This window comes from Psammomys obesus, unplaced genomic scaffold (assembly GCF_907164565.1).
Source record: "Psammomys obesus unplaced genomic scaffold, mPsaObe1.curated_primary_1811, whole genome shotgun sequence".
NCBI classification, from domain to species: domain Eukaryota; kingdom Metazoa; phylum Chordata; class Mammalia; order Rodentia; family Muridae; genus Psammomys; species Psammomys obesus.
In genome coordinates this window covers 1,831,894-1,856,583 of record NW_026586662.1, presented here as the reverse complement: position 1 = coordinate 1,856,583, position 24,690 = coordinate 1,831,894, and the positions used below count along the sequence as shown (strand labels likewise).

The window sequence follows — 24,690 nt, the reverse complement described above, 5'->3', positions numbered from 1 at the left end:
ACACCCTCGTGGGCACAGCATAGACCTCTGTCAGTGTTAGGAAACACGGGCCACCTGCCAGTTTTGATGCTGCTAAGCAAACAAGTCATTTCTTCCTTACTTAAAGATCTGCATGGAATCAGCTCATACAAAGTCCCCATCTCCCCATCTGAACCAGGTAGGGCAGAACTGCAAAACATCTTGTTTAAGTAAGCTATTTGAAAGATGTTACCAAGAGTTAGTGGGTAATAAAGTTTTAATTTCCCAATACTCTGCATGAAGTATTCCCTGCATACCCTGTAAAATTAATGACACTCAAAATATTAAAACTTAATACAGGTTAAAATCAAAGGTGAGCTTCATTACCAAGTCTAAGATTTACAGCTTCTAAACAGGTTTTGGTTGTTGTTGTTTTTCTGGTAGCGTTTAAAAAAAAAAACAGATCTAGAAATAATCCATTAATGTGAACTTGCAATGTCATGATTACAAATGCCTTAGTGCTGCCAGTATTGTCAATAGATTTCTATAAAAACATTTTAAAAGTCCATTTCCCCAGAATATAAAATTTATCTTCAGAAAGGTGATTGTGGTCTTTCTCCAATGCCTCCAGCCAGCTGAAACACCACCAAGCTCACTTCATACGCAAGCCTATCTGCACTTTCCTGCAATCACAATAAAATTAGGTGAGAGACACAGTGCCTACCATCCTTTCCTGGCTACTCTAGGGGAGGGTGCTTCCTGATTTCTTTTTCTTATTCAAGTAACTTTTCTTCACCTTTCAGTAATAAGTGCCAAAGCCCGTAATTAAGTAGAAAGTGAGTTGGATTCTTCTACATAAAGTAAGTTTTCAGTTCTTCAGTTTATATAAAATTATCCCAAAATTGAGTAAGTAACTTAAAACCAAGCCTCCTCAAGTAATTCTTAGGATTTCCATCACAGATACCCACTGTCATGTAAAAAGTAACTGTTGGTGTTTCCGGAATTCTCATTCAACCATAGTATGTATAAACGGCAAATGATAAACTTGCAAAAACCACAGGTACATAGCAAGAATAAGAATGTCATTTAAAGAAAGTTTGAAAAGCAATTCAAAAGTCTAGCAAGAAAAGTAAGCATTACCAGTTGGTTTGGAAATACTGAAACTGGTTGCTTCCACAAACTCATGAGACCACAATTTTAAAGAGTGACAAAGAAAAATATAATGCATTAAAATTAACACGTCAAATTAAGGATTTATTAGTTATTCCTGCACAGCTGGAATACACCCTCAAGAATCTGCAATAATGAAAAATGTTTGGGAATGAATTAAAAGGGGTGTGAATTTGTTTAACCATATACCTCCTACTGCATTCACTCTAATTTTTCAAATTTCATATCCTAAAGGACTGTATGTACAGATCTCAAAAGAAAAACCTCTTACCACAATAAGATTCCAAACAAAAGTAGTGTTTCCCTTCCCCTGTGTTCCTCCTCCATTCCCAACTTCATCTATAAAGTTATCCCAGCTTACTTGTGAATCTGCTTCTGCATATACTCGGACGACGTCTTCTGTACCAGAGGGTCGGACAAAAGCTCGGGCAAGCTTATACTTCTTCACCAGGTCATTGATTGCCTCTTGGAGTCCTGGTGGAGTGACTGCTTGTCTTTCAGCATCCGTAGTGCTGATAACTCTCCTGTCTGCAACCTAAGCGCAAATATTTCGTACCTGTTACTATGTTAGACTTCCTTTCAGAAGCTTAACCTGTTCAAAGAGTCCTAGCCACAGAGTAACGGACATATCAGTAACAGCTGGCATATCAGCAACAGCTAGCATATCAGCTTACTCTACTACAGTGTACAGCAGTGAAACGCCGACCAGAGCAGGTGAGGAGAAACTGCAGGCTGTAAGGAAGTTTCCTGTTTATATGTAGCTAAAGCCATGTTAAAAAAAAAAAAAAAAAATGGGGGGGGGCATGGGAGGGTGTGTCTGTGTAGCTCTGGCTGTTTTGGAACTCAGAGATCCACCTGCCTCTCTGGAGTGCTGGGATTAAATGTGCCATGCAACATTTTTAAACAGTTACACAACTATTAAAGAAAAATTGTTGAGTATACAATTAGTATACCTTAGCTTTTGCCAAACAGAACATTTCCACATAACTACCTAAACAGCTACCATTAAAATAATGGTCAGTAAATATTGTCCGACCACAGTAATGATTAAATTTATATGGCTTGTAAGAGGCAGCAAGCTATTATATGAGAAATCTGTTGTAAGAATCTCCTAAGTACACCAAAAGCAAATATTCAACAGCCATTTATGTTAAGTCTGGCTTTAATATTTCTAATTATTTCAACAAATTCTACTGGAGAATGTGTAGACCGATTCAAATCAAATAAATACACCACTCATCTGAAATGCCTTTAGGAAATTCTCTCCCTTTCAGTACACAGACTCTACTGCTCACATCTACCTCCAGAAAGTACTGCGGTCTGGTGTGGTGGTGCAGGTCTGTCACCAAAAGACTCAGCCAGGGGCCTACCTGTGGCTATAAAAGACCTACTCTCAAAGATCAAAGAAAATTAAGTTCTATGTGAACTAAAAATGAACTCCAAAACAACATTTTCAATTAAAATGATAAGATTATTGATCTTAGTTTTGCTTCAAAATAGTATGGGCTGGGCTGTGATAAAATGAACAGTAAAGTAGAAACCTGTTTCAGTTGGTTACATAACCTTTGTGATTTTTGTTTAAAATTGTTCATACTTTTTAAATAATGCATATTCACACATAATCCCTCCTATTCTTTAGAATAAAAGTGAAAGTACAGAATAACTTTTTTTTCAAGTGTGAGGATAACTTATTATAGGCCTTATTTTCTAGGCAGAATGTACATATACACTGAAAACACCCAGGAAACACTTGGCATGGGAAGACTGGAAGAACAACTACATTTAGAAAAGTCAGAAAGGTTGTGTCATGCTCTCTTCACCTTAACTTTGAGTTGTCTGTTTGGAAGATCAGCATAAATAGCATCCCACTGCTGTACAGTCAGACCTTTGAGAGCCAAGATAGCCTCAATCGCCAGCATGTCAGAAATGGCATCTCCAGCTGCCTGCAAGCATGGGGAAACAAAACATATAAGCCATATGAATGCTGTGCACCTTAGAAAATCACGCTGTGTGTCATTAGAGGGATAAATAACATGAACATTAAGGTACACATGACCGTGGACTGTAACAATGAAAGGTATCCAAAGATAAAAACCAACTCATAAGAAACACAGACTGGACAAAGGGGTTTGGTCCTGATACCCTATGATTCAAATTGTTTAACTAGATCTCTTAGATACTATGATGATGGTACTATTGAGATTTGCTTTAAGATACACTTGGAGTTAGATCCAAACTCTTAAGCTTTTGTTTCACTTGTACAATGGAAATTAGAACCTTGCTTCCTGCATTACTGCAGTGACTATAAAGCAAAGTGAATAAAACAGCCAAGACATACCAGAACCTCAGATTGCATTTTCTTTCCTGACTTGACCATTCACACACACATATACCTCGCTCAAACATGTGTTACAGAATTTTCCCAAGGTTGTCTTTGAAAATCTAGCTACACACACAAAATAGATAACTCAGTAGTTCCCAAGCATGCTTAAGCATTTCAACATTTTCCTGATAAAATATCAAGAAAAAAAACATAAAACTTTTCATTTCTAGTATAAGTCACAACTGTAGGCACCATTTCAGACGCAAACCACCAACCCCAGACTTTTCCACTTTTTATATAGTTCTTTGTTCCGTGTTTGGCCAGCCACCTCACCGATTCTAACCTGGTTGAACAGGTCGATGATGCTTGCAAGCATCTTGGCAGCTTTTCCTTTTTCATCTTCTAATTCTTGTGCTAGTCTTTTTATCTTCACTTCAACGGCTTCACTAAACAGTGCCTGCAGTAGAAGCATATGAAGACAGTCAGAGACTCCCCGTCACCTTTCATTCCTAGTCAATCTGCAGAAACTGAATAGAAAACTAATGGCAGCCTTATGTCTGCCATTATTATTATTACGATCAGTATTATTAATGAAAAAGTTTATGGAATATAAAACTAATTAAAAAGAAGACACTACCACTTTGACAAAGGCTGAATACATATGAGCTCACTGTTCTCCAGCTCACCTCTTGAGCTCTGTGCAGCAGGCACCTTAGAATATGTGATAGGCAACATCAGAAAGAGTTCGTTGCACTTATCAGTATAGCAGACAGTGTCAGGTACTTGCTATCATATACATTCCTTTGTTTTGAAATGTCACAACCATCCTTTTATAACCCTAAAGAAGGCAGTTCTGAGGTTAGCACACATTGCTCAATCACTTGAGGAAATAAGCACTTCTTGATAAAATAAGATACAAGGTAGCCACATGCTTTTTGTAAATAAAGTTTTACTTGAACAGACACACCCATCTTCTCTATAATGAGTAAAGCTGAGCAGATCTAACAGAGAGACCTATGGACTTCCCCTTTAAAAGCAGTGTACCAATGTGTAAATTAGATCACTGAAGTTATATTTTAGTTATATTTTGTAGAAACAAGTTCTTTTTCTCCTTATATTTATGGCTCTTCCAAAAAGCCAACCTGAAACTAGTAAGGAAGATGAGCATTCAAATATTATGATGTCTACCTCAAATCCATTCACAAAATGTGGTGTACAAAGACATTTTTAAATAAAATCTGAACCTTAAAAATCTAGAGAAAAGTTATACTCTTTAAAGTAGTGACTTTTATGGTATGCAAATTATGTACTTTTTTCAGAATACTCCTGTGCTGAGAAAGCCAAAAGAAGAACAAAAACAAAACAAAAAAAAAAAAAAAAAAAAAAAAAAAAAAAAAAAAAAAAAAAAAAAACAATGAAACTTTTCATCATAGCTACTAAACTGTTTTCTGTGAGAATATTTTAAGAAAATGAACAGAACATCTAAAAATAATTCACTGGTTATTTGGTTTGGTTTGGATTTTGGTCAGTGTGTGTTGGTATGTGTTTATATGCATACATGTTGAGGCCAGGATTAACCCAAGTGATCAAGGGCTGGCCAACTTGTTTTTTGAAGCAAGGTCTTGCTTTAGAAGGGCTCAATGGCTAGGTTAAGTTTGTTAGTCACTGATCCCCAGGAATATATGTGCCTGTCTCTGCCTCCCCAGCACTGATCATGAGCTCTCCCAGCCCCTTTAAAGAACAAATTGGTACATTCTTCGTAAAAGAACATTACAGTCTTTAAAAGAACATCTTACAGCATCTAAAAGCATACATCAATCATGTAATTTACTCCTGCCTAGTCATTTTAAGAAACTAGAACTCCATTACTAAGTGTCAGCTAAGGCCAACTAACATCTCTAAGAGAACTTACTGTGCCATGCCCGTTTGCTTCAAAATAAACTCCAATGTCAAACTCTTGAGCCTTGTGATGCAAATGTTTGACACCAGTTTTGGTGCAATAAACAGGTACCTAACAACATTAAAGAAACACAATGGTTAGTCAAACACTTATATCTACTCTTCTAGAAATAAAACAAGGAGCCAAACCTGGAATCTCCCTCTGGTGCCAAAGACAATAAAGACTTAAGACACCCACACGGGAACGACTGGAGGTAGCCGTGGCATCATCTGTTTTCAGAAGGCTGCCTTAGTTGTAGTATGGAGAATGGAGGACTAAAGTGTGCTTTCCTTTCCAATGAAGGACCAGATGGTAAATATCTAATATTATATGGTCTCCCACAATCATTCTGCAGTGTACAGAGGCACCCATAGACTTCATGTAAACAAATATGTAAGATGCAATTCCAACAGAACTTTTTATAAACACTGGCAAACTAGATCAGGTCTGCAATTTATTTCTTGCCAACTAGTGACTTAGAAAGGAAAAGGCCAATTGAGGACGGGTGTGGTGGTGCACACCTTTATCTCGGAATGTTCTACAGAGTGAATCCCAAGACAGCCAAGGCTACACAGAGGAAACCTCATCTTAAAAAGTGAAAATTAACACAAAGGCCACTTAAGACTTTCAAGACTCATCATGGATAGTAAGAAATAACTCTGCCTGAACCAGCAGCAATAAAGAGGCTATCAAGGTGGGTCTAACAGAGACTTAGGAAAAACTGACTGACACAAACAAAACGACAAGAGAAACATCAAGAGCAGCATCTGTTGGACTAGAAAAACCAGTCATAGGATGGCAAGGGCCAAAAATACTCAATCCAAAAGAAAACTGGGTTGAGAAGTAAAAGTTTCTGATGTGTGTTAAGTTTCTACACACACTAGGTGTATATAGATGACATTTTCAAGATGAAATGGTCATGCATTACATTAATGACATTTTGGTTAAGGACAGACAGTGGGTTCTGCAGTGGTACCAGAAAATCAAGTCTCCTAGTGATGTCCTGGCCATCGTAAACTGAACACACTATGTTCACACAGTGACACCAACTCGCGTCACATTATTGCATTTCTCAGAGTGTGTCCCACGGTCAAGCACTAACCCCACAAAAGGCCCTGGAGTGAAGCTGCTGTAGCCTTATGTTTAGAGTGGGGCAAAAGTGAGCGGCCTTGGTAATGGTTTCTTCTGACCATTACTAACTACACTCTTAAAAAGCAGAAAATCCATATGAAATTTCATTTCTTCTTTAGAAAATTGACTATGTTTACAGCAGCTAACCTAGGCATTCTTCTCAGTCCATTTTCACCTGCTGTACTGATCTGCCTATACCCTGCAGGAACTTGAAATGATTTACAAAATGCTGGAAAAAATATAGCCACTAGTGAGGAGATGGAGACAAGGAAAGAGTTTCCAATCTGTCTGTGAAGTTTCTAAACACACTAGACTCTGAGCAGGCAGTGTGGTCCAAGACTGGTTCTCTAGAAGATGTTGGGAAAACAGTTAGAAGCAAACTCCATTAACCCAGAAAGACTCTCCTCTAAAATGTTAAGGAGACAGGTCTCTGCAGCAAAGAATGATGACAGACAGGGTGCTAAGGAGACTACTGCAAGGATAGGAAACATTGTCACTTCTGCTCCCAGAGCCAAACAGACGCATTCCATCTACATGCTTGCTACACAACAGAATTGGCTGTTATCTCGAGTGGGCCTTGGGGCAGAGGGCCCCGCTGAAGGATGTCTGTCACTGGGTGACCCACTCTTCTGCTATCGCTTCCTGAGTGACCTAATGTGCCCAGCTGCCTCTCCCTCCTCCTGCCATAACTTTCTTTCCTACAGTGGGGGTATGCCTTCACGCTGAGGCAGAATAAACCCTTCCTCCCCTAAGCTGCTTTCCAGTTCTTTGATCACAGCAGTAAAAAAATACAGGTGCAATATTACCTTGAGGTTTGTGTATGAAAGAGGCATCTCCAGGCCCTTAAGTATTCATGAGTTGCAAGTGTGGCTCAATTAGCCTTTAAAATGGTTTGCATGTCTTATAAGCTCTCAGAGTTCACAGGTTTTTGATGTTGCAGCAAACGTTGCAAGGTGAAAGCCTCCCTCCCTTTTGTATCAGAGACATCTGAGTCTTTTGATCCTAGTCACCATCCCCTGTGGCCCAGCTTTGTTCACTGATTTGTGGTGATAAATCTTTTCCAGAGAAGTATCTTACCACACTATTGAGAAATGACCTAAAACTGAGGATGCTGTGATACCTTCATAACTTCTTCAAGGTATCTTGTGGAACTTCCATTTGCATATGCAGTTTGTACAACACCGATGTTTAGACTTTCTCCAATCTAGAAGGAAACCAGATGCTTAACTTGCCATCAAATGCACAGGAGCCTCTGAGACAGACATGAGAGATAAACGCAGCAGAATCAACCAGTTCTGTCCTGGCTTGGCTTAGGCAATAAATGGCATTCTAAAACAAATCATATACTACCAGGAAAAAAAAAGTCTAAAATGTTTGCAAGCACTGTTTTATAGTGAATCCTCTTTAAGACAATGTGTGATTTCTGTAAATTATTAATAAACCTTTTCTAGAGTATATAATTTCCAACTATATCTTTATACCTGGTTCATGGAGATCTCCAAAAGAAGGAAAAAATTAATTACTAAACCTGTCAATAGTAACAGTAATAATTATCTCAGGTATTATTGTTAGAATTTGATACAGTCATGATAGAATTTTCAGTAATACAAGGGTCCGTCAGTTTTAAAGAAACCAAAACTTTGCTGAGTGCTCTGATCCCAGCACTCAGGAGGCAGAGGCAGGCAGATCTCTTTGAGTTCAAGGACAGCCTGGTCTAGAGAGTGAGTTCCAGGACAGCCAGGGCTACACAGAGAAACCCTGTTTCAAATAAAAAAGAGATTACTTCACAAAACTCCATGATAACGCCAAGCCGCGTAAAGAAAAAAAAGCATATATATGATCATCTAGAATCCCTCTTTACCACAGTTCAAATCAATGCCCCTATGTTGAAATGGCTACAGCTGCCACTTATTTTTGTTCTCAGGCCACAAATATCAGGAACTGCCCACACACTGTGGCCTCAAATGACAGACATGAAGTGCTCCCTAGCAAGTCAACATCTCCCCGGTCCCCACTTACCTCCAACAGTAGCTCTTTAAGGAAAGTGCTAATTAATGTGGCTATCTTATCTCCATCTATGAGATGAAAGTGGCCGCCTGCATCACAGTAGTAATACACGATCCTGTCTGCGTCCCCATCAAAGGAGCAGCATTTCTCGCCAGACTTCATCTCCATTCCTAGCACAAAGGAGGATTTAAACTGTCAAACTCACTACATAAAATAGCAGATTTTTCTCTTGACAATCATATTTTTCATAAAGCAGGCCAAAATTAGCATTACACGCTAAACAGTGTAGCACATCCACCACAAATTTTTCAAGAGATGTTTTAAAAGATTCCTTCCAAATAACAAATCAGTGTCTCCAGTTTTATATATACAAATGTCCAGTTGGCATGCTGATACTCTTTTTGAAGACAGGATCTCACTATGTAGCCCAGGCTGGACTCCCAACTCAGCAGTCACCTACCCCTGAGTACTGGGATTAAAGGTTTGTACCACGTGCCCAGCTACTGGGACTTTTTTTTTTTTTTCAGGTCAAATTTTTGCCAAAAAATACCTAAAAACAAAGGTACTCAAATCCATTCATGCTGAAATGAGCTAGTCTACTAAAATAAAATTGTATCAGCCAGTTGGTTTGGCAAGGCAAGTTCCCCATATAATTTTTTGAAAGTTACAGAGATTTCTAAACATAATTTAGCATCAGGTTGTCCTTTACATATTAGAAATGAAAATCAGTGATAGATAAGTTATGTGCTTTGATTTTTTTTTGATTTTTTTTTTTTTTTTTTTTTTTTGAGATAAGGTTGGCCAGGTTGGTCAGACTGGCCTCATACTCAGAGATCACCCTGCCTCAGCCTCCTGAGCGCTGGGAGTAACGGTGTGCACCACCACTTCCCGGCTGATTTAATTCTAACAGAAGCATTTTTATCTGGTTATACTTACGGTAACAAGTAATGTTGGTAACTAAGAGCACAGAATTATAACTTCAAAGAGGTCACTGAGGATTTGTATGAAGTCACTGAAACTTCAGCAACTGTTACATTAGGTTTACTAGAAAATCTTGCTGTCCCTTAGCAATAACAGCAGCAAAGAGTCAAAGCCAACAGGAGGCAACTGAGAGGCCTAATGGAACTGTTAGCCTTGCTGTGTGCATGTCAAAAAACAGCCTGTGGGGGAGGGGACTAGATCTCTTCCATACACCAAGGAAGTCACAGAAGTAGAAAGTAGAGGGAGACCTCAACAATCAGACAGATGAAGGTCTAGAGCTGAAGGACAGTTTAAAAATATAACAGAACAAACACAATGAAAAGTTTGTATACAAGCGATATAACCCACGTAAGTGAGGCAAATCAAGATAGCAGTCGAGTGACAGCAGCTAATTTGTCATGTGTGGAGACGTTTGATGATTCTGGTAGAGAAATCAATTACTTAACAGTGAAATAAAAATACAACTGAACACGGGCAGCTCAGCACCCCAAACAACACATCTGCAAGCCAGGCCAGGTTAACAGACAGCATCCTAGTGTCTCCAACAGAGCAGCTAGAACACCTCTACTGCGTTAAAACTGGAACCGGCTTCTTCCTAACCTTCCCCTGTAGGGAACAGAGTCCGCTGATGATTTCAAAGCAGCCTTCCATTCCCTTTCCAGACAGCCTAGTGCAGACGAAGCTACTCGCCATTGCTGCTTTTGTATCAGTGATTCTCAGTGTGCTCCCTGGCACTCAGCCACCAGCAAAGCCTGACGGGAATCAGAATTTCCATCCTAACGCCTTCCAAACTGAACATACTAAATGGAAAAGGGGCCATTTGTGTGCTGACAAGACACTTTGATTCTGATGCGACCTCAATTTTGAGAACTGTCATGCTCAAGTGCCGTTTTCTGCCTGTTTTCAGAGGGAGCTGACCACATTTTGAATGGCACTCATGAGTGGGAAGATCTCTAAGGACCCAAAGGTGGCACAGCCAGGTCGAGAGGTGTGACTCCTCACGGGGAGACATTTAGCTTGTAAGTGAGCTGGCTCCAAAGAGTCTGCGAACAGGTCTAGGCTGCTGTGACATACCCTGTGGGGGTTTCTGATGACTTTTCACAAAGTCAGCGCCGCACAGGTGGTTGAGCCTCCCTTCAGTCCCATCATTAAACAGCTGAACGGACAGTCCCTGGGAGAAGTAGCATTCCATTTCCTTTAGCTTCAAGGCCCCTATGCCATTGGCACAGTCAACCTTAACCGATCTGTTTTCATCTCCACTGCAGGAACCCTTCAAAGGGAAAAAGGCATACGGAGAAAAAAAACATAAAATCACCAAAGTGGATCGCCACCCGTGCGTGCATGCATGCACATCTGAAAACATCTTATGTCTAATTTAACCCAGAAAACATGTACAGTCAGATGAATTACATAATGTCAAAATAAACCTGAACAACACAGCAGTAATGCCACTGAATGAACAACTCTCAGAAGGGCAGCTGAGCCTCAATACAGCATGACCCATTAAAATATTAGTCTCTGACAGCCACTTAAATATGCAAATGAGCACACAGCTGTTGGAATCAACACTAGCCATTCTCTGCAAGGCAAATGATATCACCAGGCATGTCTAGAGCTTAGGGATTTTTTTCTTTGTTTTATAATTGTCAATCTTTCACCAATCCCCACACCAAAACCTGACTTCTATGAGAACAAGCGCTGTCCAGTGACTGTCTCCAGGTTTAACAAGGCACTCTACCTAAAACAAAATCCTTGCCAACGGTATTTTCTCAAGCCTGTGGCATCTCTATTACAATCGAGTTCATCTCAGTGAATGCGTATCATCAGAATCAAAGACATCATGGGGTTTCCCAGGATGCACCTTGCCACACACAGAGCAGAGCCTGGGCTCTGACAATAACTGGAGATAAGTTGCACTTGGGGGAAGGAAGGGAAAGTGTCAAACTGTTGTAAATTGGGTTACTGACTGACTGTATTACTTTATTCACTGTTGAAATTCGAATCAGGATGGGAAAATGTCTCACCTGTCTGGTAAGTTCTACAAAAGCCTTCGAGAGTTTCTGGCAGTAGCCTTCTATGGTTGCCTGTCCATACCGGCCTCCAGAATTCCGGCAATACACCATGTAGTGCAGCTGAGGTGTGGTCAATAGGCCATAATCTGCCAAACAAACACAAAAGGCAACTCACCTCACCTCCCATGAACAAGAAGCTCACATGAATTCATACCTTAAGGATTTAGATCCAAGCCACCCACCCACCAGGCCCAGTGGCACATGCCTGTAATGCCAGCACTCAAGGAGGCAAGCAGGAGGCAGAACTCTGTGAGCGTAGTCTACAAAGCGGAGTCCAGGACCGCCAAGGCTACACAGGGGAACCCTGTCAAAAACAAACAAAAACTACCCAGCCCTCCCCACCAAAACAAAAAAGGATGGCAGTGCTCGGACACTGTCCTGCACAGAAGGGCTCTGGCCTAATAAACAAGCCTAAAGGTGGGTTTCGGTTTACTAGAAAAGCAGATGTCCTCAGGTGGAATACAGTTTGCCAGAACCTCCATTAACCCTCCTGGAACCTGCCTTAACCTTCCCACAAAGGTCAGCATCAGCCCAGATCCCCATCCTACTGTCTGTAATATAAAATCTGCCTACTTTTCCACCAGGTTGCCCTTCTTTCTGTCCCCATCACCACCACCACCAATGCCAACAAACCTTCACCCCATACCAATAAACCTTCCTTTCTACCTACAAGTTGGGTGGTTCAGTAGTCTAAACCAGGGCTTATACCAGAATCTCAGAAAACAAAATGTAGTCTAAACCATGGCTTATACCAGAATCTCAGAAAACAAATATCCAATGCACAAATCTTTACTGATATTATGATGGTTAACATTATGTTTTCAGTTTTAATTACTGTACTTAAGAAATCTATAAAGCAAAAACACCTCTAACCTTTAAGCTCCACTTTCCTAAGGGCAGATAACTTCCCAGAGTGTTGGCGCTCTTTGAGTAATTGTCTGGTCTTACACAATGTCAACGAAACTGTTGCTCATGTGAGATAACAAACGTTTCTGTGAACAAGCTTGACTGTGCTGACAGCACAAGGCAGGAAGTATGCATCCTTGTGAGTATGCCTGTATAAGCACCTGACCACTGTAACTGGCCGCGATCCTTGGGGATCCTGAGAGTCTCGGGTGGAGACCTCATGCTGCCATCGGAATAAAGCCTTCTCTTTTCTTAAAAGTTCTTCATGGTCAGACTGAAGAACATCTGAAGGACCCCAGACCCATAACAATATCCTAAGGACATGTGCCCTTCCTGCCTAATCAACCCAGAAACATAAAAGTTATTCTTCTCAACTCTAGCCTTAAGCAAATCCCAAAAGCCTTTGAATTCAAGAAGTTTCAGGTCACTTACACGAGGTTACTGCATATGCCCTGGTCTCTTTTCCTTCGAATTTCCTTCCCAGCTAGCGGTGGCTTAAAGAAAAATACCACTTTATTCTGGTGCACAGAATCCCTTAATTAGTCCCTTTAGGAGGCTTGGTGGGGACTGCAATGCTCTACAGCAGAGGTTCTCAAGCTTAATGCTGCGACCCTTTAACACAGTTTCTCTTGTTGTAGGGACCCCCAGCTGTAAAATTATTTCGTTGTTACTTCACAAATGTGATTTTGCTACTGTTACGGAACAATGTAAATATCTGGGTTTTCCCTCTAAGACTCTTCCAGCAACATGCAGGAAGGCACAGGGCTACAACCCACACAGTGAGGAACACTGATCTCCACGACCCAGCAATCTAAATTCGGGTTAGTAGAGAAGACAGATCCACCTGTAACGGACTATGGACTGCCCAGGTGAGCAATCAGAGGCGGCAAGCTGAGGGGGCGCACAGCTCAAATGAGAGCAGGGCTTGCTTGCAACCATTTCTGAAATGGGCCTAAACAGGCTTCTGGGTGCCTCCTCAGCACTGGCAAGAATCACAGTGTCCATAAACTCTGCATAATGTTGTTGATGCGCTATGTCCCAATCACAGTGTCCATAAACTCTGCATAATGTTGTTGATGCGCTATGTCCCACAGTGTCGGCTAGACTGCCAGGACTGTGTAAAAGTTAATAACCACGCTCATCCAATTAGGATGGGATTTGCTTTCATCTTTAAACAATGGTAAAAGTATGTGTATAAATAACTGTTTTATAATAAATTTCTTTATGATTTATGATCAGTGAAATCTGTCTTGTGATTTTTTTAGATACCTTTACACCAGGTGTGGAAAAATCTATCAGGCAAAAGGGGTCACAAGTAGAAAAGATTTAATTACTCTTAATTAATTAATTAATGCCCAATTAATTAATACAAATGCCTGCTCAGGAAAACCTGCAATATTTTAAAAGTTACTTTATCTAGGAATTAATTTCTTATTTTTAGTGTTCATTACTTCCAAGTTTTAAGTACGTGTTGCTTTTGAAATTTAAAAACAATTTCTGGATGATTAACTTAAAACTACATACCATGGAATTGACCTCCTAAAACAGTTACACCATCTATTACAGACTGTGAAAGTTTCTCACTGCTTGGCCTGCAAAAGAAAAAAAAAAAAGAAAAAAGAAAAACAGGATTAGCAAACAGGAAAGTAAATGGAAAAAGTATGTGCTAACAATTTCAAAATAACATGTTAAGTGTACTTGAAAGCTATCAGCTCTGGCAAAAACAAAGGGTAAGTTACAAGCATTTTCCAAGGAGCCTTTGCATAGGTGATTTCTTAGCAAATTTTGGCTGTTAAATTTAGAAACTACATACAAAGTGCCAGCCAGGTATGATGATACAGACCTCTAATTGAAGCTGAGGAGAATCACTAGGTTCATGACCTGCTTCCACTATCCACTGAGTTCAAGTCCAGCCTGAGTAAATCTGTGAGAACGTATCAGAATTGAAAAGGGGACTAGGGCTTTGGCTCAGTAGAAGGGTGTCTTCCTAGCATACACAAGATCCGGGGTTCACTACCCAGTACTGTCGAGAAAAGGAAAAGGAAAAAAAGGGACATAAAGGAGGGCTGGAGAGATGGCTTAGTAGTTAAAAGTGCATATTGCTCTTCAGAGGACCCGAATTCCATTCCCAGCACCCACACAGGCAGCTCACAACTGCTTGTAACCTAAGTTCAAGGAGATCTGATATCCCCTGAGTCTTTTCTAGCGCGGGCGCGCACACACACACACACACACACACACACACACACACACACAGACTTTACCTTTCCTAGTTTGATTACAGCAGCATGTATATTCGTTAACAGCATCAACAATCAATACTGAATGCACACAGTATAGGAATATGGGGTCTTAAAACTCCTGAGCACGTGGAAGCTAATTTTTGTTTTACAAAGTCAGAACAAACTACTTACCTACCTGAAAAGCAAGGAAATCATTATATAACTAACTACAGGTAAGAGCCAACACTGTAATGGGAAGATAACTGACTTGAGGGCATAAATACCTTAACTATCTCTGCTGCTTATGGACCTAATGTATGAACGGTTTTTGCAAAACCTTCTGGTAACACGCCATGGTAAAAACAAAGTTCCAGCTTTGAGGAGAATGAGAAGGTGTATCCTTTGATGAAGCTTTAAATGAAGGTGGAGCTTGCAAAAGAGAAAACTACTGTTTCAAACTTTAACCCAACACTGCAAAACAAAAATAAGCTTTCATAAAGGCAGAAGCTGCTGAACACGACAAACACGCCTATAAAATGCTGCTTCCAGGGAATTCCAGAAGGAAGGAAAGACAAAACATCCGAACCACCAACAAATACAAACAAAATCTCCAAGTGTGATTTGTTGAAAAATTACGTACACTGACTCTGTGGACGGAAATAAACCTACAAAGTCTCGTGTTTATTAAGAGCTTCTAGCACGCAGGAAACAGCTTTTGTGCAGATTATTTCAGTTAACTCTCACAAAAATGCTGATTTACCATCAGCACACCTGAAATGGAAACACACAAAAGCTATAAAACCTGCTCAAATTACGTAAAAACTAAAACTGGGGTGACTCCCAGACTCAGCCTCCATGTGCCACTTAAAAAGGCAAAAAGAATAGAGTGTGGACTGGGCTCTCTTAATCCTTCCCACTGGTCTCGGCCATGAAAACAGATGTGATCCCTCAAGGATGTTTGCGCTTACACAGGCAAATCTGATCATCACCTGGTGTCTCTACCAATAACTATGAAGGCAGCCTGGTTCGGATCCACGGCTTCTTTCTCCATGATGGCAGCAAGCACTTTTGGCATGTCCTTCTCCTCAGCACTGGCCAGGCAGGTAGCGTGCTCCTCCCAGGAAGGGGCCAACATTTCCCCCAAAGGATCAACCAATTTCACACCATTGTCTTCCTTAAAAGAGAAACAAACCTTAAGGGACACACACAATGGAAGAGACTAGAGAAGAGCCTTTGCTGTCATTCCCCCAACTGATGGCTGAGCAGCTGCCCTGGGAACCAGATGGCATCAATGCCAAGCACCAACAGGTGCTGCCCATGCATTACTTCTTCAGTTCCTTGTGACACTATCATAATTGATAATGTCTCCATCCAAGCTTGGAAGGACATTCTGTTAGTTCTCTAATCTGGACACTCTCCAAAAAGAATAGCCTCATTTCATTCCCTCCACACCCAGCGCAGTCTCTGGCAGCTACAAGAGTTATTTCAAACCCAAAGGAGCATACAAATGGACAAGCACACTGCCAGCATTAGAATGTGGACGTTGAGCCGGGAGGCGGTTGCCAATGCCCTTAATCCCAGCACTTGGAGGGCAGAGGCCAGACTAGGCTACAAAGCAATGTCTAGGCCCGTCAGAACTACAAAGAGAAAACCCTGTCTAGAAAGAAAAAAAAAAAGAATGTGGACTTTGGTTCAAAGTTCTCAGACATCAGAGCTCTCACTTGTAAACAAGGATACCAACTTGTTACCTCGGGGTTGTGTGAAGCCGTAACCATGACTCCAATGGTGGCTCTTGTCTGCTTTGACCTCAGGACAGCTAGCAATCCCATTCGAAACATGATATGATCGAGGTGTTGGGCATCTGTCCGAAATCCAGCGGTCCCATACTGAAGAACGAGCCCCTGGGGCTTGGCGTGCAGGGCTGAGCGTTGAGCCACTGCCTCCAGATCCATGTCTACAAGGGTAAGAAATATTACGAAGGAAGAGCTTTTGGGTACCATTTGCTTACAAACTGCCAGTTCATTTGTTTCACTGGGACCCTTTCCAAAGAGCAGTGTTTGGCGGGCAGAGGAAAAGGAGTCCCCGGAATTAGAATTAACTAGAAGCTCCTGCCTACACTGTACAGTCTGGGACTGATTTGCGAGAGAAACCAGCTCATCCACTCCTCTTGCACTTTGCCTCCAGGATGAACATCCCTAAAACCATGTCACATCTATATTCGGAGACTCCTAGAAGACCCAACAGTCATCTAATTTTACACGAGGATCACCTTATGTGTGGGCCCCAGTTAATAATACAAAGTCTGGTGCGTAGCCAGTGAAAGACTGAGGCTAAAGGTCAGAACCTCAAATCCGTGTGGCCCATTCACTATTTCTCCCAAACTAAAAAGTAACAGCCCCAAAGGGAAACCAAAGTGCAGTCCTTTCCTCTTGTCTAGGACCTCCCCGATCACCCAGGACATCTCACAGAAGGGTCTCCAGTTTTCATAAAGAGTCACGGCAGCCTTCTAAATTAATGTCTAAAACTACTCACATCTGTAACGCTGCTTTGACCTGCCATTTAAAGATAAATAAATAAAGCGTGGCCCCAATCCCCCTAATACTGTGAGACACCTCCAATTAGTTCAATTCAAGGTTTCTACCAGCAGTGTGTTTTTCAGGGCCATGCACTGCACTTCCTGGGTCGATTCTATCCTAGTTTGCCCAGCGATGGGTGCTGTCCCTCAACAAACAGCCACACCTCCTTGCTTCATTGTCCTCCTTGCTTCAATACACTCCTTGGACTTTTGTCCAAAAGTCCACTTTTGTAAAAAATCGGTCATTCCCATTTAGTTTGCTCCAAAGTTACCAAACTTTTGTTCACAGGGACGAACATATTTTTGTACAAACTGACCAGTTGGTAATGTACCCCGATTATTCATAAGGGCGTCAACCACTCCTATGAAATCCAGAACTCTCTCAAAGGAAAATAACAGTCATATAACAGCATGCTTGCACCCTTTAAGAAGCCTGGAATTCTAGAACTAATTGCAGTGGGTATGGGGATGCTTATTAAAAGTCCCAACAGCTTGGCCGCTTCTTTCGTTCAAACTGCCATCCTTGGGGAGGCGTCCTGATCCCAGTTCCCCACTACCCGCGGCTCCTGCTCTACAGCGTGAGGTCCGAGGCACCTGGGCCGTGCGGAGCGGTGGGTCCTGCGGTCATTCCCAGCCACGGCTGCCGAGGACCCCACCCACCCACCGCGGCCCCGCAGCCTCCACGCCCGCTCACCCAGTTCCGGAGCAAGAACGTCCTCTCCACAGCCGAGATGCGGCCGCACTGTGCGCACCGAACAGGGCTCACTCGGATCCCGCAGACGTGGCCGAGCCTGGCTTCCGGCCCGACGCCCCGCCTTACGACCAATCGCGGAGGAGAGGGCCCGATGGCCCCGCCCCTGCGCCAGCTCCCGCCCCAGCCAATCACAGCCGCCGGGTTTCTCTGGCCCCGCCCCGTGCGCCAAGCTCCGCCCCCAGCCGTCCGCGCGCAGCTCGCGCCCGGGAAACTGCGGCTGCGGTTCGGAGCGGGTTCGGGGGCTGCTTGGCTTGAATGAGCTCGAAGGGTGAGGCCGCGGCTTGCCGAGGCAGGCCGAGGGTTAGCACCCGGGGTGGGCAGCTGCGCCTTTCAGCCTGGGCCCCCGAGGGCCCCCGAGACGTCTCTCTGACCACCTAGGTCACCTCCCAGCCCCTGGAAGGCGAGGGCAGCGCCATCCCCCCGGATCCTCACCCGCTCAGCCCTGGGTGTCATTTAATCAAGTCCCTGAGCCCCCTCCTCCAGCCCCGAGGATAAGGCCGAGGCGGTCCTATGCACCTGCGCTAGACGCTGCACTCCGCTGTGGTCCGGGGCGGCTGCCCTCAGAGGGGTCTGCGGGTGAGGGTGGCGGCTGGGACAACGCAGAGCCGGAGCTCCCCTCGGTGCTGCAGGCATCCCTCCCCTTGCCGCGTCTGGCTCGGCGCAGGCCTGAGATCCGAGTGGGATTCCTGGGCTGGCCCCTGCTTTGCCCAGACTGAGGTTAGCCGGGAGTCCAGCTGTTTGCAACCACCTACCACGGAATGTTATCACCTGTTGAAAGCGCAGACTGCTAAATGGCCGGCAGGGGTGGGGATGAGAGACGAGGGATCCGGATTTTGATGGCGCACTTTGAAGGATGTTGTGCATACCAGAATTGGGGCTCAGGAGAGAAATCTAAACAGTTTTAAGTGTCTGGGTTTTAAGCTCTCTGCAAGCAGTGGAGCTACCTCCTAGAAAAGGGACCTTGGGAGATTTTCCTAGTCGCCACCTGTCATTTACAAACCCACCGTTTCTGGGCCTTCCCATGTTTCCAAGCAGATTGATTTGGAGACATGTCAGCGTCGTTAAAAGAAAGCCTTCAGCTTCAGCTGCTGGAGATGGAAATGCTGTTGTCTATGTTCCCTAACCAAGGAGAAGTAAAACTTGACGATGTAAACGCCCTAACAAACATAAAGAGGTATCTGGAAGGCACTAGGGAAGCGCTCCCACCCAACATCGAATTTGTGATCACGCTCCAAATTGAGGAGCCCAAGGTGGGTGCTTTTACTTGCCCTAACTATTTCTGGGTGCCTGTTTTTTTGTGTGTTGTTTTTAATGGATATGTATGTCTGTGCGCCAAATCAATGCCGTGTCCGCAGAGGCCACAGGAGGGCGCAACTGCAGGTGGGTACTTGGAATGGAGCCTGGGTCCTCGGGAAGAGCAGCCCTTGCTGCCATCTCCAGCCCCAGGTGCTCACATCTTAACGGAAAAGCCTAGTGCATGAACTTTCTGCCCAGGAAAAAAATATAGACAATTTCAAATGCATATCCCATTCCTTGTTTGGAAGGAAAATGTACCAAACACAAGATGCTCCATAAATGTTCTTAACTACCTGAATTTTACAGACACCTGCCTTTTTTTTAACAAACATGCCTACTGCTTTCGGTGAAAAATATCGTGCATTCCTATCATTTTCTGTCCCCTCATCCAGTTTATTACCAACCCAACTGTTAGAATATGTTTTCTACACATTCCATGACTTCCACAAACCTAAGTACTGCCTGTAATTAAAGGCTTTTATGGAGATAACGAATGTTTAGGATTTTTGTCTGTTTCAATGGCACTGAATGTGAATAGAGACTACAAATACAAAATCTAAAGGCTAAGCTACAAACTTAACTCCATCTTCTGGTTCCTTTATTCCTGGGAGCATTCGCATAGCATAGTATAGGTGCCACGTGGACTGGACATTTGAGAACTAGTGTCCCGGCTCTCGCCTGCTCATCCTTCGGTTGTCATTCCCTCGGGAGGTGTACTGCTTCCCCAGGCTGGATTTTTTTATCTCGTTGATTACGCACCTCAGTGGAACCTTGAACTTCTCCCGTGGTACCTACTGATTCTCAAATTGAAATTAAACTCTTGCCATGTGTGGGCATTGTTGAATGTGTCGAGTACTAGGCTCTAGTCTAAGGCAGAAATCATGTCTGATTTCATCTTTTTCTCATTATTATTATTATTATTATTATTATTATTATTATTATTATTATTTGATTTTTCAAGACAGGGTTTCTTTAGGTAGTGTAGGCTGTCCTGGACTCACTTTGTAGACCAGGCTGGCCTCAAACTCACTGAGATCCACCTGCCTCTGCCTGCCTGGGTGCTGGGATTACAGGCCTGCACCCAGGTTTCTTATCTAGCACGGGACACCCGGCACATATGGTTGGTCAGCAGTGATTAGAAAAGCCATCTGCATAACATGGTCTGTAGCTGGCACTTCATAGTCCCCATGCCTGTTCCTATCATAATTGTGCAGTTGCCATGATAAACTGGCTCATGTGGTTTTGTGGTATTTAAATCTGTGTGGTTTTTATTTTAAGGTGACAATTGATTTGCAAGTAACCATGCCACACAGCTACCCATACGTGGCTTTGCAGCTGTTTGGACGGTCACCTGAGCTTGACAGACAGCAGCAGCTTCTTCTCAACCAAGCTCTCACTGCTTATCTCGGGACCTTTGATCCAGGTGAGCTGTGCGTCTGTGCAGCAATCCAGTGGCTGCAGGACAACAGCGCATCCTACTTCCTCAACAGAAAGCTGTCAGGTGAGCCATCCACACAAGCAAAGCCAGTCAAGAACACATTCCTCCGAATGTGGATCTACAGCCACCACATATATCAGCAGGACCTAAGGAAAAAGATTTTGGAAGTGGGGAAAAGGTTAGATGTGACTGGATTCTGCATGACGGGAAAGCCTGGCATAATCTGTGTGGAGGGCTTCAAGAATCACTGTGAGGAATTCTGGCACACCATCCGATACCCCAACTGGAAACACATTTCCTGTAAGCACGCAGAGAGCGTGGAGACGGAGGGGGATGGTGAGGACCTGCGCCTCTTCCATTCTTTTGAGGAATTACTCCTTGAGGCCCATGGTGACTATGGACTGAGGAATGATTATCACATGAACCTGGGCCAGTTCCTAGAGTTCCTCAGAAAACACAAAAGTGAGCATGTTTTCCAAATACTATTTGGTATTGAAAGCAAAAGTTCAGAGTCCTAAGACTCTACTCAAATGTCTATGCTTGTCATTACATTAAGTATTTATGTTACTAAGGCCAAAATAAAAAAATAAAATAAAAAAAGCCAGTAACTATATAGAATTCTGGGTTTAAAAAAAAAAAACAAAAAAACAAAAAAAACCCTTGTTGTAGAAATTTCCATCTGCTAACAAAGCAAATGCGCCTTTTAACTTTCTGTCAGTGTAACTGTGTTGTTTCCATGTTTCTGTGTAATGTCGTACCTGAATAGCATTGAATTATAAATTAATAAAGTAATATATTTAACCAGAGAAACTTGGTTCAACAAGTCCTAAGCCAGGCTGGAGAGGTGGCACAGAAGCTAAGAGCAATGGTTGCTCTTCCAGAGCTCACAGAGCAGGTCACCTCCATCTGTACCTCCAGCTCAGTGGAACCCATGCCTCTTCGGGCCTCCTCGGGCACCAGGCTCATATGTGGTGCATAGACATATTCAAGAACACACCCACACCCTCGTACAAATAAAGGAATAAAGGAAGTCCCGGCCAGGCCCACATTAACATCAAATGCCAGACTGCAGATACAAATTCATAAATCTGAGATATCTCAGTTTCATGGCCCTGGCACTTGGTACCAGCTCATCCCTGGAATGGATTCTAAAGCACAGGTAAACCGAGAACGAAGAGCACCTGCTTACTATGTTTCTCACTTTAAAGCCCCTATGTGAAGCGCTTTAATAAAACTGGATTCTAACAGCAACAGCAGAGAGATCACAGTAAAGTCTCAGGACTTGCCCACAGTCACGCACACAAACAGATAAACACATTAGTCTGAAATATACATATGACAGTGCTGGCAACTCTTTCACTCTATCATTTGTTTTAAAACGCCACTGGGGATAGTAGCAAAATTCTTAGTGTGGCTTTGTTCTGCCCCTTTTCAAAATGAGAGTTCAATAATTTTAAAAACTAATAAAGAGCAAGAGAGATGGCTCAGTGATCAAGATTACTGACTGGCTGCTCTTCCAGAGAACCTAGGTTCAGTTTCTAGCACCCATAAGACAGCTCACAACTACTGTCTGTATCTCCAATTTCAGGATGTCTGTCATCTTCTTTGGCCTCTGAAGACACCAATCACAGATTGTACACAGACAAGCAGGGTAAACACTTATACACAAGATAAGAACTTGTGAGGTCCCTTTGCAAAATAGCTTTAACATTCTTTTTTTTTTTTTTTTTTTTTTGGTTACATATCCAGCCCAAGAATTTCAGGGCTCTCATCATCTATGTGCCAGGGCACCTTCACTCTCTGCTCTCAACCATCACACTCCTTCCCTGAGGAGAATCCCATTTCTCATGCTGGGTCTTGGGCTGATGACTTGGTTCCTTCAGATTGCCAAACTATGCCAGTGGGATTTCATGGCACGCAGAGGAATAGCCCAGTCCCCATGAAAGCTCACTGACTGCCAATGTTGTATGCACTGAGGAACTTGCAGATGCTTCTGTGGGCCAGCACCTTCAGGCCTGCTGTCTGTCTAGGATGGAAATGTGTCCTTGCTTAGGGGGAGGATTCCAGGGCCTCATCAGATGCCCCTGTGCCCAAGAGGCTGTGGAGCTGGCTCAACCTGAGTCTTCCCGGGGCTCAGGTCAGTCTGTGAAAGTTCCGGTCATGGCCTGTCTACAGACATTAGTGCTCTCCGAACTCATGTTTCAACCCCTCTTTATTCCAGTGGAGCTCAAGTCAGGGCCTCCATACCTTATCTACATACAAGGGGAAGAAACAGCTTCACGTCACCACCAACAATCTCCCTCCATGTTTGCCAAGACTGAAAACAACACGGCATATGAATCACCTTCATACATAGCTCCTTAAACTATCACTAAGCTGACATTCACAATTGTTAGGCCCCATTTTACTCCACTAACCCTCTGCCTTTGAAATGAGACTATGTGCTACAAACAGTTGACCCCCACTGAGAATTTTTCCTATGGTTCAGTTAGTAAAAATGGCTTCTAAAATATAAACAGCTTAAGCAATAAAGGAGGGAACAAAACTAGATTATTCCATAGTCCAATGAGCAGAATATATTCAAGTCTATGAACTCATGGCTGCCTCTGAAGTTCTAAGAAAATCTTTTTCAGAATTCTGCTTTAACTTGCCCAGTAATAGCACTGAATAGGACTTTTAGGTGTGTTACCAACAGACAGTTGTTAAAGAGATTCAGATTTTAAGATGTCTGCTTGTGTATGTATGTATACATACATACACACACACACACACACACACATACGTATGTGCATATAATCTCATTCAAAACTCAGCACTGTTGGCCCAGCACACTGATGCCTGTATTTGTCCAGCACGACAGGAATACATACCACCCTCCCCCATGCATTACTTTGGGGAACAGCCACTTCTTCTATATGGTTCAGAGGAGGGAAGTGGGGTCAGCCTGCCCAGCCCCAGCTAGAGGTGCTCTCTCAAGTTCCTGCTACCCAGAGCGTTGCTGGCCCTGCAAACGCCCAGCTCCTCAGCACCTCCTCTAGGCTCCTGACAGACTTCCTTGGCTTATGAAGGTAGACTTGGCTACTACTGGTGCTCTAAATCAACAGGTCTCAACCTGTGGGTCATGACCCCTCCAGGGGTTGAACTACCCTTTCACAGGGGTTGCTTAAGGCCACCAGAAAACAGAGATTTACATCACGATTCAGAATAGGGAAACCACAGTTCTGAAGTAGCGATGAAAATAATTTTTATGGCTGGGGGACACCATAACATGAACCGTACTGAAGAGTCGCAGCATTAGGAAGGCTGAGAACCACTGCCCTCAATTAAAATCTTTAAATGATTCCTTGAAAGAATGCTTGTTTGTAACAATCAAGGTCCCTTTGGAGTTCACTAAGTTAAGCATTTTCTCAAGTGTGCCTTAGTCTTTCATTCTTTGTTTATATACTAAAACTTCACCTATGAGCTGAAGATACCTCGGTGAGTGGCGGGGGCCCTGACAGGCCGTGGTGAGGGATATGGACGGGGCTGTTGCAAGGCAGCCATGTCACCTGTCAGAATGAGTTCTCGTGAAACTGCATGTGCCACCTGTACCTGCCTCAAAACTCAAAGGGGCTCTTTAGGGTGCCTATGCAAGAATTCAAGGAGCACTTTCGATTTTTTTTCCATTTGTTTTTACTGCAAGTGTCCTATTAAGTCTAAAGAACAGCTCTGTCCTAAAGGAGCATCACTTTGCTCCAAAACTCAGGTTTTATGTGGTCCTGATCTGTCACAGAAACTAGATCCATTCTTTCTCCTTCAGAAAGGCCCATGTGGAAGAACTCATTTCACTGCAGTGAGCTATCACCTGAGGGACCTCTCTCTGTCCAAATCCAGTCAAAGCTAGGGCATCTGGATTAATCCATACATGGGTTTAAGCAA

The 24,690-nt window shown here is 43.0% G+C and overlaps 2 protein-coding genes across 2 annotated transcripts; one reads left to right on the top strand and one right to left on the bottom strand.

The window, feature by feature from the left end:
• Positions 1-217: 217 nt before the first annotated feature.
• On the bottom strand, positions 218-18,078 carry Pgm3 (phosphoglucomutase 3). The gene is made up of 13 exons (XM_055602490.1): positions 17,979-18,078; positions 16,458-16,663; positions 15,699-15,883; positions 14,012-14,079; positions 11,534-11,667; positions 10,584-10,779; positions 8,541-8,698; positions 7,642-7,725; positions 5,364-5,462; positions 3,795-3,908; positions 2,949-3,071; positions 1,490-1,663; positions 218-641 (listed from the first exon to the last, which is right to left on the bottom strand). Exons 2-13 carry the CDS (start codon positions 16,659-16,661, stop codon positions 552-554), a joined length of 1,629 nt encoding a protein of 542 aa, XP_055458465.1. The 5' UTR covers positions 16,662-16,663; positions 17,979-18,078; the 3' UTR covers positions 218-551.
• A 163-nt stretch (positions 18,079-18,241) lies between these two features.
• Rwdd2a (RWD domain containing 2A) lies at positions 18,242-21,599 on the top strand. The gene is made up of 3 exons (XM_055602491.1): positions 18,242-18,306; positions 19,074-19,288; positions 20,613-21,599. The coding sequence occupies exons 2-3, from the start codon at positions 19,088-19,090 to the stop codon at positions 21,288-21,290; spliced, it is 879 nt and encodes a 292-aa protein (XP_055458466.1). The 5' UTR covers positions 18,242-18,306; positions 19,074-19,087; the 3' UTR covers positions 21,291-21,599.
• The last annotated feature ends 3,091 nt before the right edge of the window (positions 21,600-24,690 follow it).

What these genes read in the sequence shown, in the direction of transcription:
- Rwdd2a (XM_055602491.1), top strand. Translation starts at nt 19,088, where the DNA reads ATGTCAGCGTCGTTAAAAGAAAGCCTTCAGCTTCAGCTGCTGGAGATG. An exon ending in TCCAAATTGAGGAGCCCAAG is followed by an intron (nt 19,289 to 20,612) that starts GTGGGTGCTTTT and finishes TTTTATTTTAAG; the next exon opens with GTGACAATTGATTTGCAAGT.
- Pgm3 (XM_055602490.1), bottom strand. Translation starts at nt 16,661, where the DNA reads ATGGATCTGGAGGCAGTGGCTCAACGCTCAGCCCTGCACGCCAAGCCC. An exon ending in GTTATTGGTAGAGACACCAG is followed by an intron (nt 14,080 to 15,698) that starts GTGATGATCAGA and finishes TTTCTTTTGCAG; the next exon opens with GCCAAGCAGTGAGAAACTTT. An exon ending in TTAAAGAGCTACTGTTGGAG is followed by an intron (nt 7,726 to 8,540) that starts GTAAGTGGGGAC and finishes GTTTCCTTCTAG; the next exon opens with ATTGGAGAAAGTCTAAACAT.